Source organism: Onychostruthus taczanowskii, unplaced genomic scaffold (genome assembly GCF_017590055.1).
Source record: "Onychostruthus taczanowskii isolate IOZ18803 unplaced genomic scaffold, ASM1759005v1 scaffold53, whole genome shotgun sequence".
NCBI lineage: Eukaryota > Metazoa > Chordata > Aves > Passeriformes > Passeridae > Onychostruthus > Onychostruthus taczanowskii.
In genome coordinates, this window is record NW_024502902.1 from 1,443,221 (window position 1) to 1,462,074 (window position 18,854).

Below are 18,854 nucleotides of genomic sequence, written 5' to 3' on the forward strand. Positions count from 1 at the left end.
CTCTGAGCTTCAGCCAATGACAGCGGGACTTGTCCGTCCCCGCCCCCCCGGCTGTAGCTCCGCCCCGGCACTGTCGCGCAGTGACGGGGCGGCCCGGCAGGCGCGGGGAGGCCGCGCATGCGCCCGGGCAGGTTCGCCCCTTCCTGCCCGTCTGTCAGCTCACGGCTGGTGCCGCTGCGCCGGGGACCGGCACCGGGGCCGCCCTTTCCTCCCGTTTCCCTCCGTCTCCAGGAGGGAAGGGCCGTTCAACCTTGTTTGCAAGGGCTCCGGCTGCCGCCCGGCGGCCGCGCCCGCGTCCCCATGGAGGAGCCGCTGGCGCTGCACCCCGTGAAGCTCTATGTGTACGACCTGTCCAAGGGCATGGCCCGGCGCCTCAGCCACCTCATGCTGGGTAAGAGCGCGGCGGGGGACCCGGGGCCGGCCCGGCCTCCGCCTCCCGGGGGCTCGCGTTCCGCCGCCGACCACCGCGGCCCGGCTTTGCCGCGCCGGAAAACGGGGCCGAAGTCGCCGCCTCCTGTCCCGGGGGTGGCGATCCCCGCCCGGTATCGTTCTCCTGCGGGAGCGGCCCGCCGGGGAAGGCTCCCTGAGGGCGCGCAGCGCGGCTTGGGATGTGCGGGGCTTGCCCGGCGGCTCGGTGCTTGGGAACACAGCGGCGTTTGGCCGTGGGATTCCCGACCCCGCTGTCTTCAGGACGAGCTTTGTCAGCGCGGCACATCCAGCTGCTCTGGGTCCAGCCTCTTCTCCCCGCGGCGCGGGTGGTGTTTACTAACGGCGCAGCGAGAGTTCCTTGGGCCTGCAGGGACGGACAGCCCGGCTCCCCGGAAGGCTGAGCTGGAGAAAGGCGCCTGCTGTTTATAAGGTTATTGAGTTCGAGCGGCTCCATGTTGTGGCGAGGCCGGGCTGGGCTGGTGATGTGCAGCTATCTGTCCTCCCTCTCCTGCAGAGAGTTCGTAGGAGCCTGCTGTATGTCTTGTCGAGATTGTGTGCGTTTCCAACCGAACGTGAAACTTGGGATGGAAAGGAAACGGGTTTTGCTTAAAGTTTTGGAAGCATGAATTAGGAATGCAACAAGAGAGTGTTTTATACCTGTTATGGAGCAGATTCTGACCCGTGTCAGACCAGCAGGCTGTGCGGGATGAGACTTCTCAACAGACCCAGTGTCTGAACAGATGGCTCTGTGTAATCTTGTTTTACAGTTTGTTGGCATTCACTTTGCTCATCTGCCCTACGAGGAGATTCTTGTGATCTCCTGCAAGCTTAAAATGAAAGTCCAAACCTTAGCATGAGGTTTCATGCAGGTCAACGATAGGTTTGCAGAGTTGAGAAGAAAATAGTACAGGGATCATGTGTGTTGTGCTCTGTTAGTCATTTAGCAGCAACCGCTTTGGGAGATGTGTGTTTCCTGCACTGGATAACATCAAAACTTTTTATGTGGTCAGAATTGCTTCTATTGCAGCCCTTAGGGAAGTAGCTTTTCACCTATCAGGTGAAATAACCATGTTTTATCATGTGCTAAGAGTTATAAATCTTGAGGTTACATGGATGCATGATTTACCTGTGTTTGAGTTGAGTAGAATTTAACTACTCTTATATCAAAGTGTTGGTCCTAGTAAAGACTGTAATAGAGATAGGTTGCCACTATAATTGTCTCCATGCCAGTCTTCACACAGATCAAGCAAAGGCTTTTTAGCTCCCTTCTTACCCACAAAGTCAGTCTTGGGATCTTGTAGCTTTCTGAATTTCCACATAAAAACACATAGCACGTGACTTCATTTTGGTGCTTTCTAATCTATTCAGACAACAGCTTGAAAACTTTGTGCTTGTGATATAGTTTGGTGGTAAATTTGGGGAATCTGAGCAGCGAAAAGGAAAGCTTAAAAACCTGAATGCTTCTTGGTGGTAGGGGAAGTGCTGCTCGCTAGTACTGCCTGGTGACTGTTCAGATGTGTTCATGGAACGTGGCCAAGCAGGCCCGCGTGGTCACAGTGACAGTGCAGACTGCAGAACATTTGAGATTGTAGATCCTGTGACATGATTGCCCGTAAAACAAATCATTCTTCCTTCCTTCCTTCCTTCCTTCCTTCCTTCCTTCCAACTGTGTCTTCTGTGCATTCACACTCGGCTCTGTTTCAGATGATTTTGGAAACCTCCCCAAGAGCCAAGTGATTGAGAGAATACTCCTCTTACCTCATGCATAGACCCTTTTTTCCCTGAAGAACAACAAAAAACCCTCTCTTTATTTCTCTGTATATCAACTCTGAGATGGTCAATATAAATTCTTTCATTAGTGATGTTCAGAAACTATAGGTCATCAGGGAAAGTCATAAAAATTAAAGAGGAGGCCATTTCTTAAAGGATTTACACTTGGCATCTCTACTTACAGTATTCTTTTCATCAATGCCAAGTTTGAAACAATGCTTTTGCTTTGAGTGGTAATCCTGTAATAGTGCCTAAATTGAAATACATTGTTTCAGAAAGGAAAAAAATAAATACAGTAATTGATTGTGCTAAAATAAATTTCTGTCAGGCTTGAAAACAGCAGCTCAGGTCCCCTTGCCAGAGGGGGATGAATCCTGAGTTATGAGACTGAGCACTGCGAGAGCATCACTGCACTGTGTGTTCTGTTGTGCTAGCAGGGTCCTGAGGTACTGGGGACTGTGTCAGCACAGCCTTCAGGGATCAGCTCTCACTGCCAAGAGTACCGACTTTTTCAGTACCAGTTCTCTCTGTTGTCATTTAATGATGAATCTGGAAGGCAGAGATGTTTAGCACAGTTCATAGCAGGCTTTAGAGTGACTTCGTCTCATCCCTCGGATGGTCTTTGTTTTTCTTGGCAAGTTTACTCTTTCTCTACCCAGACTACTTTTATTCTTCTTACTTTTCTGTAAGCTTCCTGTAATTTAGTGACTATTTCTATTCTGAAGTATACATAACCAAAAATTGTAGTTCAGTTGCCTTTGGTATCAGAAACAGCACATTTAATTCTTATGTTGCTTTACTTTGCATCTTCTCAGTAGCTACTGCTGGTCCTCTCTCCCCCACTCTCGGTCTGTGACTACATTTGTCTGTTCAAATTCATGTTATAGTAATAGGAAATGTTGACCTGAATGCAGTAAGCTTTCTCTTGCCAAGACAGAAAACATAATCCACCTGATTCTGTTTAGGATAAAGAGGAAAAGAGAATAGTTCAGCTTGCAGTGCTGATTTTGAAATAGACGTCCAAAGGCAGAGAAGTCTTTAAGGAAGATTAAAATCCTATTGCATCATAGGCTTAAAGAAAAATATCTACCAGCTCAAAGTTCTCCTGTCCTGTAACTGAGGTTACTGCTTTTGTGACTCACAGGGTGAGCTGGGAGCTTGGTTAACCACAGCAGCTTTGGCTCAATGTAGTATAAATTAACGTTGAGTGGACTGGAAGTATGTTTAGGTTGACATTTTTAAGTGGTGCATTCAGCTGTAGGGACTTAACAGCCCAGAGGGAATTGGAGCGAAAGGTAACTGCTGAAAGGAGGTGCCTTCTGCTTGGTTCCACTTTCCCAGGCCAGCACATTTCTCTGCTTCTCCTCCATCTGTTCTGGACAGTTTTGAATTGCTTCAGCATGATATTCTAGCAGCTTTGCTCCCAGCGTTCGCTGGGGATTTCATGGAAATGGTGTGTGTTACCCTCCCCCAATACAGCCTCCTTCTGGGTCTCTCTAGGCACCTCAAGGAGAAGGGAATTGAAGCAGGCTCCTCCCTCTCCGTTAGTTTTTTTTTTGTTTTTTTTGCTTTGGTTGAGCACGCTGGGTAGCGCATAGAAGAAAGTGCTTGACTAAGTGCTTGCCTAATTAGAGTAATTTTCAATTGAAAAAAGGCAGGAATCTTAATGGACTGTCCTAGGGAAATTACAACAATATGCAAAGCAGTGCACTGCTAGAAACACCCATATTGGTTGACCAAATTTTATTGCTTCCAATTCCACAGGAGACCAGTTCACTCCTTTTGTTTAGAGTCTTTTATGGTCTTCTGGAGTTTGCATATCCATTGCAGAGCACTAATATATTGTTAAAGACACTGATCTTCCTATTATTTCTTTACAGCTCAAAAGCAGGCATAGATCTTGCACTGAGGATTGGATGGTCTGAACTCCAAATAGGGTAAACTAAGGGCCCATCTGCACAGACAGTTCCTTCCCTCGTGTCTCAGAGCTCTTCTGCCCTTCAGTATCATAATTTTGATTAATATACAAATGCCACTTTCATTTGATATTTAAAATGCACAGGAATAATCAACATTGTTTGGCCCTCAAGATTAATAAATTACTGTGACGATAAAAAAGATTGGTGAGCATCTAATCTCCCTTGTGCTTGGCCTTCCAGACAAATCTAAGCATGGAAGTAATCCAGTTTGATGGTATTCTAAAATTATATGGGCTTGTTTCTTCTTTCAAAATACTTCTGTATCTAAACAATTACACTCTCCTGAATTGATTTTACAAGAAACTAATCTAACTACTTCATTGTCCATGTTCCTGTGACTGAGCTGAGGGTCCTGGAACTGTTTATGTTCTGTTTTTCTCATAGGTTTCTGGCTCATGTAAACACCATTACAGTGTTTGAGCTATGCATGTTATAAAGAAAACAGCAAATACAGAAACTTGTTTACTTGCTATATGATACTCTGCCTTATTGAAACAGATTGAATCTTTGATATCCCTAAGCACACAGATTTATGCTGAACTGGCATCTCCCCCAGGTTCTAGTGAGTATTTTCAGGAACGAGCCACAGAAGCACATCAGCAAGGGAAAAATAAAAAAGTAAATAAACAAACAAAACCATCCCCAAACAAAAAACGTAGTGATCATGTTTCCAAAGACTGACAGGCTATCCCCCTAAACTCTCACAAATATAACACCATAGCTTTTCATGTCCATGTTCATGGTCTGTGATGAAAACAAGGTACCTTGACTTGCATTAGCTTGGAATGGATGCACATCAAACTAAGCTGATTTGCTTCACATTTACTTCAGGCTGAGCTGGCACATAGGCAGTTTCTCTGGGAAGGTTGATACCTGATAGCCTGGCCATATACAGTAAATGTTGTGTGATTATATGTGTACATCTAAATTTGCAATGACCTTTCCTGTTCAACAGCCCCTGACCCTTGAAATATTTAACCTAGTTAGCATCTTGCTGTTTCCCTGTTTTACCTGGATAACAGAATAGGTAAGTTTGAAGGGACCACAGTGGGTTATCTGGTCCAACCTCCCTGCCCAAGCAGGGTCATCTCAGGCACGTTGCACAGGTTTGTGTCCAGATGGTTCCTGAGTATTTTCAGTGAGAAAAACTCCACAACCTCTCTGGGCAATTATTCCAGTGTGTCATCACCTGTACAGTATAGAAGCTCTTCTCATGTTCAGATGGCTCTTCCTGTGCCTCAGTTTCTGCCCATTGCCTCTTGTCCTATTCCTTGTCACCACTGAGAAGAGCCTGTATCCATCCTCTTGATAACCCTCCCTTCAGATACAGTAAGTGCCCAGAAGAGCATCATCCCATCAGGACATTCCTGTTCTGCATTATGAGCATGTGCATGCTTTGGATTAGCTTTACTGTAGGTATTGAGTGAAGGGTAATGCCTGCAGTTTAATGCTGCAAGGGCTTTTGCAGCTCTGATGGAAATTACTGGAGAATCTCTATATAGTAATAGACAGCCTCGGGTTATGAGTAAATGGCTTGGTTTTGGTGGCAGTACCAGCACACAGCTCTACCCACATTGCAGTGACCACAGGAGTTTGGAGTGTTGTGCCAAGGAGTGGAAGAACAGGAAACATGATGATATCTGCCAGTATCCTGGATAGTGTTTGCAACCCCTTCTTACAGTCCACTCAGTTGACTATGGGATGTCAGCTCTATTGCGCTGTAGGATTATTTGGGGAGGTTCATGGCAACCTTGAGCTTCTGGCTTTTAAGCTGGACAGTACTGCCAGAAACAGCTTTATTGGAAAGTGTTGCTGCAAGGCCCAGTGACAGCTTGTGTCTTAGCACTCACAGCAATGCTGTAGCCCTGCTTGGTCATGCTGTTGGGGCTGTTGTGTGTATCAAGACTTCAGGGGCTCTGGGCAAAACGTTTTGTGTGTAGTGAGCAATGTTGAGCAGAAGGCAAAACATAACTCCTCCTTAGTGCAGGCTGCCCTGATTGCTCTGCCTGAGCTCACCAGGGTGGCAGTGGTGGTGAGCTGTCACCTGTTCTGTGCAGTGTCTTGAGTCTGGGACAGAGGGCAAGAAGAGTCACAGAGGAGGGCCCCCACCAGAGGCAGAACTTCAGGAGGAAGATGATTGTGTCCATGAATGTCTGTACATAACCTCTTACATGACAGACAAGCAACACTGAGATTCTTGCCGAGCAGCAGGAAAGGGAGCTGCCCGAGTTCCTCAGAAACTGGTTGATTTATTCCTCTGTGGCTCTGTTTGAGTTGAAATGACAACAGCCATCTGTGGAGCCTGGGGTACTGCAGCAGCCTAAAAAGTTCTCAATCTTGGATGTCTCTGTTTGAAGCATGTGTGGCCAGTAATGGCAGGTTTCTTAGGCATGAGATTCCTCCAGCAGTGTTATCACTGAAGACACTTGCACTGCCTCTCACCAGACACAGTCCATCAGTGGAAGAAAGGGATTATATTTTCTCTGCTGCAGGCTGGAGAGCTACCACAGATGCCTCATTGTCAGCAGTGCTGCAGATCTGGTGTGTGTTTTCCACAATGCCAGCTTGGTTAATGACTTCTAGGAGCCAAGGAAAAATAGTGGGTCTGCAGCTTCATTAAGATTTTCAAATCAGTGTTGGCACAAACCGACCAAGCTGAGCCGCATCGGACAGACCTGCCTTGTGAAGATAGGCAGCTTCACTTGCCAAAAGCTGTTCTGTTACTGCCCTGGCAGCTGCTGCCTTTGGACTGCTACAGACTTCATGTGTAGCAGTAAAGATTGGACTGCAGTCAAAAGCAAAGTCCAGTTCCTAAATTCTGCTTGGGTTTTGTACATACAGTCAGACAAGTACTTTGTTGAAAAGGGACTTCTAGAAGTTCTGCTCAACGTAGAGCCAACAAGAGCAAATTCTTCAGGGCCCTGGAGAGAGTTCTAAGTATCTTCAAGGATTGAAATCCCATATGCTTTCTGGACTCCTGCCCCAGTGTTTGACCACCTTCATGATAAATGTTTTCCCTGCTTCCTCCTGAATTGTGAATTTCCCATTTTCCAGCTAGCACCTGTTGCCTTTCACTGTGCGGATCTGAGTAGAGCAAGGGTCCCCTTTCATCCATACCTGTTGGGTACTTGTAGACAGGAATACAGACTCTGGGCTTTCTCTTCTTGAGGATGGACACACCACTTTTCTCAGCTCTTCTGCAGTACAGTAAGTGCTCCAGCCTGGTATGTCAGTGTCTTTTATATTGTGGGGATCCAGAAGTGGACACAGCATTCCAGATGTGGTCTCACAAGTGTGAAATTGAAGGACAGAGTCACTTCCCTTGAGCTGTGGGCTGCAACCTTGCTAGAGCAGCCCATTGTGTAGCCTTTGCTGCAGTGATATTTTCAGGTAGGTGTTGTAATTGCAGGAGCAGGTCCTGGCAGCACCTGTGACATTGTCAATATCCACTCTAGCTCTTTCACCTGCATTCAGAATCTAGGTACAAAGTGGCAGCTCTCTGGAAAGTCTTTTGTTATTGTTTGCTACAGGTGTGTGTGAAAGTAAATACTAAGATGTCCTCTTTCAATTTAGCATGCAAAGAACAGGCACAATTCTAATATGTGCTGCCTTTGAAATGGTTTGTTTCTCTGGTCTGAAGGATAAAGTTCAAGTTTCTAGTGAAAAAGTTATTTATCATGAGCAAATGTGTAATAATTTGTTAATAGATACACAGAATGCTAACGAGCAAAGCCAAAGGGTGGAGCCAAGCAGAGGTCAGTGCTGCCTGTGCTGCTGAGCCTGCAGGGCCAGCGGGCCGCAGAGCTGGCAGGGTGTGAGGTGAAACCTCTCATGGGGAGCACATGGAACAAAGGCCAGAGGATCATGAAGCACAACGGTGGGACATGCTAAAGGGCCAGCAGATGCTTCTGAGATACTGCAACACAGCCTTCTTCTGGTTCTGTCATTATTGCCACTCTCTTTTGGCCTTCATCCTCCAAGGCTACATTTCTGTGCGATGGGCTGACAGGGAATGTGATTGCTGCCTGGCTGTGACCCATGGGAGTGACAGATCAGTCCACCTGCTTCAAAACTATGTGTGCTCACTTCAGCTGATGGCTCTGTTGTCACAACAGCCTTTCCCCTGCCTCTGCTCTTCCATGACCCTCATCTGAAGCAGGTACCTATTTTACTTCAGACCTGAGTGGAAAAAAATGTCTTAGTGATTGCTTTTTCTTGTGGCAGAGGAGTACTCAGTCTGGTGCTTGGGTTCAAGAGAATACCACATGTTGGTATGCACGTAGTTTTTCTGCTCTAAATCTGCTTTTTGGAGGTTCTGCAGCTTGTTCAGGAAATAAAGTTATAGCACATCTCCCACAGCATGCACTGGCTCCCTACAAGCTCCCAAAGGGAGGGTACCAGGGACCAAGGCTTTCAGTTATGATAGATAAAATACTGCCTGGATAGATAATTTACTGCCTGGAGCAGTAAAAGGTGACCTTTTAGAAATAGGTTTAATCTTGAGATCCTGCCATGAACAACAGAGAGGTTTAGGTCTCCTGCTTCTAGGGAACTGGAAACACATTTTAAAAGGGACCTTTTCTCTGAGACCCAATTATATTATCAGTGTAGTGGTGCCTGAAGCCAGTCTTTGCTGCTGAGTTCTGGAAAGCACACAGCTTTATAACTTGTGTACATTTCAGTGCTGTACTTTTCTACCTCCTTCCCACTTAAACTAATTTTTAAGGGTGGGGATGGGAGGGAAAAGAGAAAATAGTGAAATACTTTATAGAGGCTACCACCGTTGGTCATATGTTTATGTCAGACCTGTCATCAGTTACTGAGAAAGAGAACTGAATACACTCTGCTGGCCAGCTGCCTGCAGTTATCAAATCTGTCAAATTCAGCTCTTCTGCTCCTGATTGAAGACTCAAATTTTAGGAAAATGTTTTCTTTCTTGGTCTGTAGAAAAACACCTAAGGAAGGTAAGCACCAGCAGGATAGGATGGCATTGCTACCTCTGCCTGCCAGGAGGGAAGAAGTACAATGGATGTGGTGATTGAGTAGTCAATTTGAAAGATATTCTGGATTTTTTAGAAGCAGCTCTGGATTAAATCTTTGTTGTTGCTGTCGTGGTTAAATAATGAGCTTGGTTCCTAAGTGATTGACAGAAAGTAGGCTGAAATCTGGAAAATACATTGCTAATAACTCTTCTTTTCTCTGCATACAGGGAAACAGCTGGATGGCATCTGGTAAGTGACTAGATTTAAATTGCATAATGTGGGTAAAACGCTGGTGTAGGAAGTATTTTCAATATGCAGTTATATATGCTTCAGAGCTTAAGAACATTTTGTGGTGGAAGAGAGACCATGACACTTTTTGTTCCTGAATAGAGACTGGCAGGAAGATGATGTACAGTCAGGTGCTACTGAAACCACCCTGTGGTTTAGCTCAGTGGACCCCATGGAATGGGGTGTTCTTAGTAGCTGTTGTGTTTTTGTGCACCTGTGTACTTTTTCAAGGGTAAGATGGTGTCCTTGTCCCAAGCACTTTGTCTTATAATTCCAGGCATGACTAAACATGATAGTAAAAGAGTAGGTGGGAAGAAGGTATTACAGGATCAAGTCTTCTGCCTATAAGAGCAGTATCTATATTCAGTCACAAAAAAACCCCTTAATTTCCTATAATTCATACCAAGAATTTTGATATCACGTGAAGAAGGCTTGTTTGCTGGTTTTTTAAAGGCAAGAAAACCCTTAAACCCTTGTTCATCCATTTTCCTCTCCTCTGATCCATCTCCAGTGGCTCTTTGACCAGATTCTCAGCCAGTGAGAAGTGTCTGTCAGTGTGGTAGCAGGGCTGGTTCTGTCTCTGAGAGCTGACCTCACCCTCAGCCCGTTAGCTGAGAGAGGCTCATGCCTGGGCTCTTAGCTAAACCTGTTCTTTCCTAACTGCTTGCAGAATTACAGTAGGCTTGATAATCATTGCTTCCATATCCTTTCATGTCCCAGCAGATCCTGTTCCCACTCACAGAAACACATTGACCTTTTCTTTCAGTTATTCCCTTCATTATATCCTTGAGCTCATAAATTTATCAGTGATTTTTGTGCTAGGCTATTTACTTTTTTCCTTCATTTCAACTTTTTTTTTTTCCTCCATAATAGTCCATAAGGATGAATTCTTCTATGGCAGTGGAGGGATCTCCAGCTGTGCACCCGTAAGTTAAACTTAATTTTCTGATCATTTTTTGTAAGGTTACCTGATCAGAATTGCTTGTGTTACTGTTTTTTAGAAAAGCAGCAAAAGACTTCTGAATTCAGACAGATGCTGAAGCCAGCTGCTTGTATGGTTTCCCAGAGTACTGAGGGTGAAGGGAGCATGGACAGTGGGTTGAAGCCCAACTCAGTTCAGGCTGGGGGTTGCTTCTTCTGGTAGAGTCTATCTATCCAGAACACCTTTTGCAGCTGCTTTGCCAGAGTGACACCTTGTCCAATTCTGTATCATTAAGTGTAACATGCAGACTTCTTAAGAGTGAAAAAAAGCCCCAAACCATGGTGTTTTCTCAGACCTTTCTGTTCTTAGAGAGGTAAAATGGATGGGCTGTTCTTCTAAAGCAGAATTTTGCCATAACTTAGAGCTTTCAGCCCGAAGAGCCAAATTTACCAGCTGAAATGGAAGTTTCTTGTTCCTTCTCATTCTCTTGAGTGCAGAACAAGGGAGACCAGCAGGGCTTTTTGCTTGATAAACACACCAAAAGTTCCTTCTTTTGTGCCTGGAGGAACTATAATAGCTTCATTCAGTAGAGTCCTCCAAGAGAATTCGGCCTGATCATTTGACAGTATCTTCTGGCTGTTCATTTTCACAGGGAGGGACACTTCTTGGCCCTCCAGACACAGTTGTTGATCTGGGCAACACTGAAGTCACTGAAGAAATTTTTCTGGAATACCTTTCCTCTTTGGGGGAATCTGCGTTCCGGTAAGTAAGAGCCTGTACTGGAAAACCTGTATATCAGAAAGGTGCAGAATGGAGGAAGGTGTAATGAAAGCAATCCAGCTCCCAGAGCTGGTCTGCTTACTCTCTCATTTGGTGCTCTCAAATATGGAGTGGACTGATGCACCAGTACACACAAGGAGCTACCTTTTAGGCTGGGAAAGCATTCTTCTGGGAAGTCTTTAATGCTGTTTTTTGTAAAATCGAATAATGCCTGAAATGTTTTTGAGAGAGTCACCAGAGAAAATGAAATCTCTCAGTAAATAGCAGTTTCCCCTGTGAGTCATAGGTAGTCACTGTAGTAAAGCTGCCAATTTTCACACGAGTAGAAGCAAGGTCTTGACTGTTAAAGAGTCTACTCTGCTTCTCACAAGAGTAGGAAACCACAATATTTAGTGTTCTGGCTGTCTTTCAGAGTCAATAATTCCTGTGATTTCTCGTTACTGCTACTGTGGTTTTAATTGAAGAAACCTGACCTCACTTATTCTCCCAAAAATGGTTGCATTAAAGTCAGGGATGTGGAGAGATGTCATTTTCCACCCTGATTCAATGGAATTTGAGGGTGCATTGATGTCTGTATTTTACCTATTTACCTTAGAATTCTTTGGGGTGGGGGGAGGAAGTGCTAATGTAAAATGTGCTTCATTAAGGGTACAAGACTTTTTTCTGTTTGTATGATGTATTGCTGAATCTGTGGGATTTTTTGTTTCAATTTCTTTCTGTGACACAGAGGAGAGTCTTATAACCTCTTTGAACATAACTGCAACACCTTCAGTAATGAAGTGGCACAGTTTCTGACAGGAAAAAAAATCCCTTCCTATATCACTGACCTTCCATCTGAAGTTCTTTCCACGTGAGTACGGATGCCCCTCCTCTCTGTAGCTGCTTCATGCTAATGTTTAAACATTTGACAGAGCCAGCAGTACCAGTTTCTGATGGATCTGTCTGAGAGCCAGCATAAGATTAAGGAGAGGATGCAATTTTCTTTACATCAACACTTGCAACACTGTATGACAAGTGCTAACTGGCACTGGTGTTCAGAGAAGAGAGGAGAAGGATGTTCTTCTACCTTTAACTTAAACTAGCTCTTTTGTGATGGTCTCTTATATATGGAAAGTTTCAGAAAACAGTGCAAGGGTTTTTTCCTTCTTAGACAACCAGTATCTGTTAAAAGTCATTTCTCTAAGCACCATAATTGCAGAGGTGTCACTTTGCTTGTGAAGAGGCAGGGGAGATGCAATTTTAAAATTAATGATGCAGTTTTAAAGCTAGGATTGGGTGGAGAAAGAGAATATGAAAAAAAAGGAAATTAAGAATTTCCTGCTTGATAATTCACATGTTGTTTTTGTTTTTTGTTTTGTTTATTTTTTTAACTCTCAGCTAGTGAGGATCCCAGTAGGATAATGTGAGCTCTATCATTTAGGTCTTACTTCTCATAATAGTGGTGTAGCACATTATTTGTGAGACATGGGTCTTCTACCCTGGACTCTTAGCACTTCAGATCTCTCAAAATCAGATAAAGTCTGTAACAGAGTGAGTCTTACTGAAAGACAAGCCAGGTGCTACAGATTGCAACAGAAATTTTTCTGGCAGTGTTGAACCATTGTCTTTTAAGTAAGCTAGAGGCTATTCTTTTGGCAGGCCTCAGTAGTGATGTACTTAGTGGAACACTGCAGTTGCATAACAGAGATTTTGTTTGCACACTTAAATAGAATTAATTACTGAGAGCTGGTTTCAGACAGTGTTACATTAGCAGTCTAGGCATGTTAGGACTCAGAACTACCTTATCTGATGATTATATGATACAAAATCGTGTTTAAGTTTCTTAGTTATTGAACAGTAAACTAATAGGTTAAATTAGTTTGCTTTGGTTTGTAGTGGAAGTCTTTTCTTCACATTTGCTTCTAGAATGCTGGTTTGAGTGCACTTCAGTAAATGGGAGTTGTTGACCAAGTAAACTATTTGAGATATTTATTTCTTTACTTCTCAGACCTTTTGGACAAGCTTTAAGGCCCCTCCTGGACTCCATCCAGATCCAGCCACCCGGAGGCAATACCTTCAGCAGACACAATGGACAGAGCTAACAGGAGTGACCCAGTGTGCCCAGCCTCACCAGGCCTCTTCCTTTTTAAACATGAATCTGCCAGATTTCTATTTTATAATTTCTCATGAGAATTAACTCTAAAGAAGTTACAAGACAAGTTTTAAAATTTCCTGGGGAGAGAATTTATCAGGGTGCATGTAAGACAACGCTACCAAAAATATTGCCATAATTTCTAATAGTATTATACTAATTTATAAAGGCTGTCTTGTCCAAGTAGGCTGACACTTTCTACATAACTCCTGTGCTGGTAAGTGGAAATTCATTCCATGAGCATTCAATGGCCCCTTACACAACCTGAAGTAAATAAGGGGATGTCCTGGCCATCCCTTGCAGACTTGCATCTGTCTTGTCACTGCCTCTCTTAGGGGGGTCTTTGCTGAAGTCTAGCAAAAAAAGCAGAGCAAGTGTTGGTAGCCTAGGAAGTGAAGGTGTCCCAGGATTAGTCTGCATATTTCACTGACATTTGCTCAAGGGACGAGCTGAACTCATCTGATTAGAATTTGCAGTGGTACAAGTGTATGGGAAAGGTGATGATGCTGAACCATGTGTCAGTGTCACACTCAGAAGCTGAAATTCAGTGGCACTTGCTGTGGTGAGAGGGAACCTGGAGCTGAAGGTTACCAAGAGCCTTGTAATGCCAGATCCAAGAGTTATGGGAAGTAACCAGCTGAAAGAACAGAATCTCATGAGCAGAAGTGGTAGAGACAAATATCAGGTGAAAATAAAATGAAGTGAAATGTTTCCTTTTTTCACACATAAGCTTATTAGCAGATAGTCAGAACCTTGTTAATGCATAAGAACTGTCTTCTTGTTGTTTTTTTTTTTTTCCTTGCAAAGCCAGAGTTACAGTACAGTAAGGCAGGAGTAGCATGGCAACTGCATGATAATACCAGCTGGACCAATTCTGCCTTCAATATCCAATTGCAGACACAGTAGGAGTTCCAACAAAGTGCTGCCCTTTCCAAAGCAGTCAAGCACATCAGGGCTTTCCTTAAGAGAAATAAGTGCTAGGTCTCCCTAAACGTAAAGAAAATGAGGAAGAGTAAAATTAAGCTTTTCTCTGGAACAACTGAGTTTCTTGGGGTACATGCAGAAGCAGTCCTGTGCTTAGATTAACCTTTGATTATAGCAATACTGCATCTTCTAGTTTAAGATTTTTAGAGCTTTGCATTTACTTGCAGTGGGAAAGAACAGGGGAATGAAAAAATAGGCACAATGTTTTCTTTTCATGCAAATATATGTACACTACTTTCCTGAACAATTTTGTAGCAGTTACATGTAGGAAGGAATATAAGAAAGACATCAGACAAACCCCAGAACACTGCTGATGCTCTATAAATGGGGATTGCACATCCCAGATGCTGCCAAAAAAGCATCTATGCAAATGTACAGCCATTTGTCCAGTGCTTTGTTGTGAAAAGTATTGCTGCCATTCAGTCCTGCATCTCAAACTTCCTGCACTGGAAACTTCTTATATAGCTAAAGGAGATGTCTTTCCTCTGCTGGGTTCTTTTTCCCAGAATAATGCAGATTGATAAATTTCTCACACTGTTATTCTGTGTGGGCTATAACAGTTTGTATTTTTGAGGGGTTGGAATAGAGGAAAACTGCAATTTAGTCACTGTCAAGTACTCTGTTGTCCTGCACCTTGTGGAGCCAGTGCACAGATGGGAATAGGGAATTGTGAGGCCATTCTGCTGTTTCATGTTTACCTGCTCTCAGTGCACAGCAGTGGCCCCTGCAGCCCAGATGCTTCTTTTCCTTGTCATTCTCAGCTTGTGCCATCACCTTCTCCTTAAGCATTTCATTTGATGGACTGGACTCAGAGGTAACTGTGTAGCAGTTACCACAGATGGCTTTATACAAAAGCTTTCAATCTTTCCCCCTCCAAATGTCCTGGTTGCAGAAAACATTCTATGAAAGTCAGTTATGAATGCCTTTTGATGCTCCTGGAGGGAGGATTGGTGTTTGGTTTTACTAGGCCATAGCTTAGTTTTCCTGTCCAGTATATGTATTATCTCCAGTCTTTTCCCATACATGTTTGTGGAGAGTAACCAGCCCTTCATCTGCATACACACATGACTGTGCCACAAAATGCTGTAGATCATGTTAGAGATCTTGGAGCTTCCTCAGCTGAGCAGGTCCACTCTAGCTGACACTGCAGCCCAGCATCCTGCTGTGCTGGTTTGGTACCTGCAAGCAGCACAAGTGCTTGCTTGCCCTTCAGCAAACTATCACTTCAGGCACAGCTGCCTGTGATGGAAGCAGTGGTGCCATGGTTTCTGCCTCACACACTTACACAATGAGGATATGCCCTGTATGTCCACCACTTTGGATGGCCTGAGCCTAGTTTCTGCTTGGCTGCCTACTTCAGGACTTTTTGCATCCTCTCAGGGCAGGAAAGAAAAGGAAGACATTCACCCTGTGCATTTTTGCAGTCTGCCTTTTCCCCTCCTGAGCAGAGCCCCTTTGCAGAGATAATACTCCTTCTTTAAGGTCACTGGGTAAAATTTCACTCAGCCATATATTGTTTGCAATAGTCAAAGAACTCCTGGGCTCAGGACCTACTCTTGTGTTTTGTGGCAAAAGAACTGTAAGAGGGAATCCTCTTTGCTTGGTCTTACTGGGTAATGAGACCCCTGTTCCCTGCAGGACTCTTAGGAAACCTGTTTTCTCCAAAGATGGTTATGTGTAAATTGCAGGACTGTGCCCTCAATGTTCCACCCAGCTGAAAACAAACTAGACTGAGAAGTGTATGTAAATGTATATAGGTGATGAACTTCAGGCAGCTGTTTGACAAAGGGGCAGGGAAACTGAAATCCTGAAAGGGAATGGAATCCTTTTGCCCACACTTACTATTCTGTCTTGTATTGCTGAGGTTCCCCTGTGCCATTTAAAAATGTTAATAATGTCTTTAGGCAGAAAGTGATGTTTTGATTTACTTGTGGGGTTTTTTTCTATTACAATAAAAATAAATACAACACATTTTTCTGGTTGAATGCATGTGCCCACACAGCTGCCCAGCCAATGCAGCTGCCCAGCAGTCATTTTCTTCACTCTGGTGCCACCTGGGAAGTGCAGCATGAGAAATTGTCCAAGCAGTTTGTGCCAGGTGCTGCTGCTGGAAGTAGTGGTGGCAACTGCCCTTTGCTCTAACTGGCCAAAGGCAATATTCTTATTTAAATCTGGGAAATCTTTTCTTCTGTAAGTACTTCAAACCATACTCCTGCAGCTTGACACAGCTTGGATGAGGTGAATGAAGATGTTCTGTCAGCACAGGTTTTGTTCAGCCTTTGGTAATCTAAGTCTACGAGTAAAAAATGTCTAATGTCTGCTATTGAAGAAGAGGCCAAACAGAGTTTTAACGTGGAAAAAAGTATTTTCCTGACTGCCTTGATGTTACCTTCAAAAGGGAAAAAAAAAAGGGGAAAAAAAGCAGTAGAGTAAGACGTAGACTTCATGACTGCGTTCCTCTGGAGCTTCAGAGGATATATTGGGGAGGATTATATAGCACTGCCTAAAATATCTGGCTCTGGAGAAGAAATTCATTCTGCTTGGTTCAGCCTTCTGCATGCTTATTGATGGCATCCAAATGACAAATCACACAGTTTGCTGTTTGTGTAAGAGTGTGTCAGCGCAGTACAGAAGAGGTCTTGTAACAGAAGGGGATTGTAACAGGGATGTGTGATTGTGGTTATTTTGGCTGTGTTCTTCAGATGTGGTGCTAATTTGCTACCAAGTACTAGTACTGGCCCCAAAGAAAATACCTGGAAACAGGTATTCTAATTTTTTTTTGTTTTGTTTTACTTTTTAAAGATTAAATTTTAAAACTAAAAGGAAAACCTTGACCTTAATGGCAGCTCTAGACAGAGTGTAAGTCAATGCTCACAATTGCTTGCCTTCTAAACCTCAAAACAAAATTTCCTGGCCTTTCCTGTGGTAACAAGAGATTTTATTCCTGACAACAGCTGCCGCCTATCCGAACGGCAACCAAGCGAATGTACCAGGAGTGGTTGGAGTGTGAAGTATTAAATAACCAGAACAGCCACGGTCTGTGGCTCTGATCTCAGAGCTGACCCAGCTGAGGGAACAGCCACAGCTGTGGACAGCTGTGCACTAAAGCACAAGGCACATTTATGCTCCCAGAGAAACCAAATTGTCCCAGGTCCTCGCCAGCTGATACCAAATGGCTGCCAAGGCGCTTCCTGGGAGAGGCGTTTTGACATGAAGAGACTCCCTAAAGCAGCACAAGAAGCTGAGAAAGCACAGCAGGTAATTCAGGTTTCAGGAAGTTCTTGTGGGTAGCGTGAACCCAATAGTACTGCAGGAGTGTGAAAATGTGAGCGCTGTCCAGTACTTGAGCAGACCTCCCAGTTCTGGAAAGTGCCCCGAGGTGGCACTGCTGCCTTGCAGCACAGGGATGCACCTGAGCCTGGGGAGAGCGGCTCCCGCTTTTGGGATGCCCATGGTAACATCAGTGCAAGAGGCACGAGGGAGGTCTCCCAGACAAGAAAGCTGCAGGTAGGAGCAGCCAGGAGACAAGACCATGGAGAGCCCAGTGCTGCTGCAATAGGTTTTCTAACTCCACACCGCTTCCACCCAGACATGGGAAGTGTCCTCCTCATACCATGTCATGATTTATGGAAAATAAAGGTTTGCATTCCTGAAACCCCAGGAGTTCGAGGTGTGTCTGACCCCACAGCTGTTCTTTGAGAGCCCTGGGTGTTAGCTCATGGCTCTGCTGTGTGGAAAAACAGTTCCTTGGCTTCTGGCACTCAACACCCAAATGCAGGAAGGCATCTCTACTCAGCCGTCAGCATGCCATGGTCGGCACACTTGGATGGATTCATATTCTGGAGTAAGTGTCCACACATTAACTGATGATAAATTTGTAACCACACCCCAACAAGTCCTACAAATGAGCGTAACCTAAACTCAGCTCAAAACTCGGCACCCAACTGCATACAAAGTAGCTGGGTGCTACTTTGAAACCATTCTGGGAGCTTCCCTGCATCTGAGAAAAGGGTCCACCTTCCCAGAGGTGGGAGTCCATAACCAGGTCTGATCCAGAGGCCACAGATTCTACAGAAATATCAGTGCTGGGATAACACATGTAATACCCATCCAAGATTCCTGACTCGCTGTGTTGTGGAGGCAGCTCACAGAAACAGTATGGAAACAGCTGTCCTGGTGGACTTTAGGAATGTCTCCCCCACAAAGTAGCTGAGGGTACTTTGGTAAACCTTGTCTGAGACAATGGCACAGAGGTGAATTATTAACATTGTTTCTGTGCATACCCCTGCCACTGAGTGGGAGCAGGAAAATCATAAACTGCAAACAAGAAAAAAACAGAATCTGTGAAGCCACCTGAATGCTTCCTTTTGAGAGGAATCTGGTGGGGAACTGGGAAAAGGAATTGCACGATATCCTGGAGCAAATTATACTGAGGCAAAAAACAATCAAGACTGTAAAAGAAGAATAAATCTCTCCCCAGTTCCAACCTAGCACACTGAGCTGTTGGGGGAAAGAATGCAAGCTAATTTTTGAACAGAAAGCATTGGATGCTCCACATAAACTGGTTTTGATTTTGGAAAATGATTCAG

The 18,854-nt window shown here is 44.4% G+C and overlaps 1 protein-coding gene across 1 annotated transcript; it reads left to right on the plus strand.

Annotated features, from left to right (window-relative positions):
- The first annotated feature begins 99 nt into the window (after positions 1 to 99).
- On the plus strand, positions 100 to 16,234 carry DESI1 (desumoylating isopeptidase 1). The gene is made up of 6 exons (XM_041416655.1): positions 100 to 391; positions 9,388 to 9,412; positions 10,308 to 10,374; positions 11,023 to 11,132; positions 11,878 to 12,000; positions 13,138 to 16,234. The coding sequence occupies exons 1-6, from the start codon at positions 118 to 120 to the stop codon at positions 13,229 to 13,231; spliced, it is 693 nt and encodes a 230-aa protein (XP_041272589.1). The 5' UTR covers positions 100 to 117; the 3' UTR covers positions 13,232 to 16,234.
- The last annotated feature ends 2,620 nt before the right edge of the window (positions 16,235 to 18,854 follow it).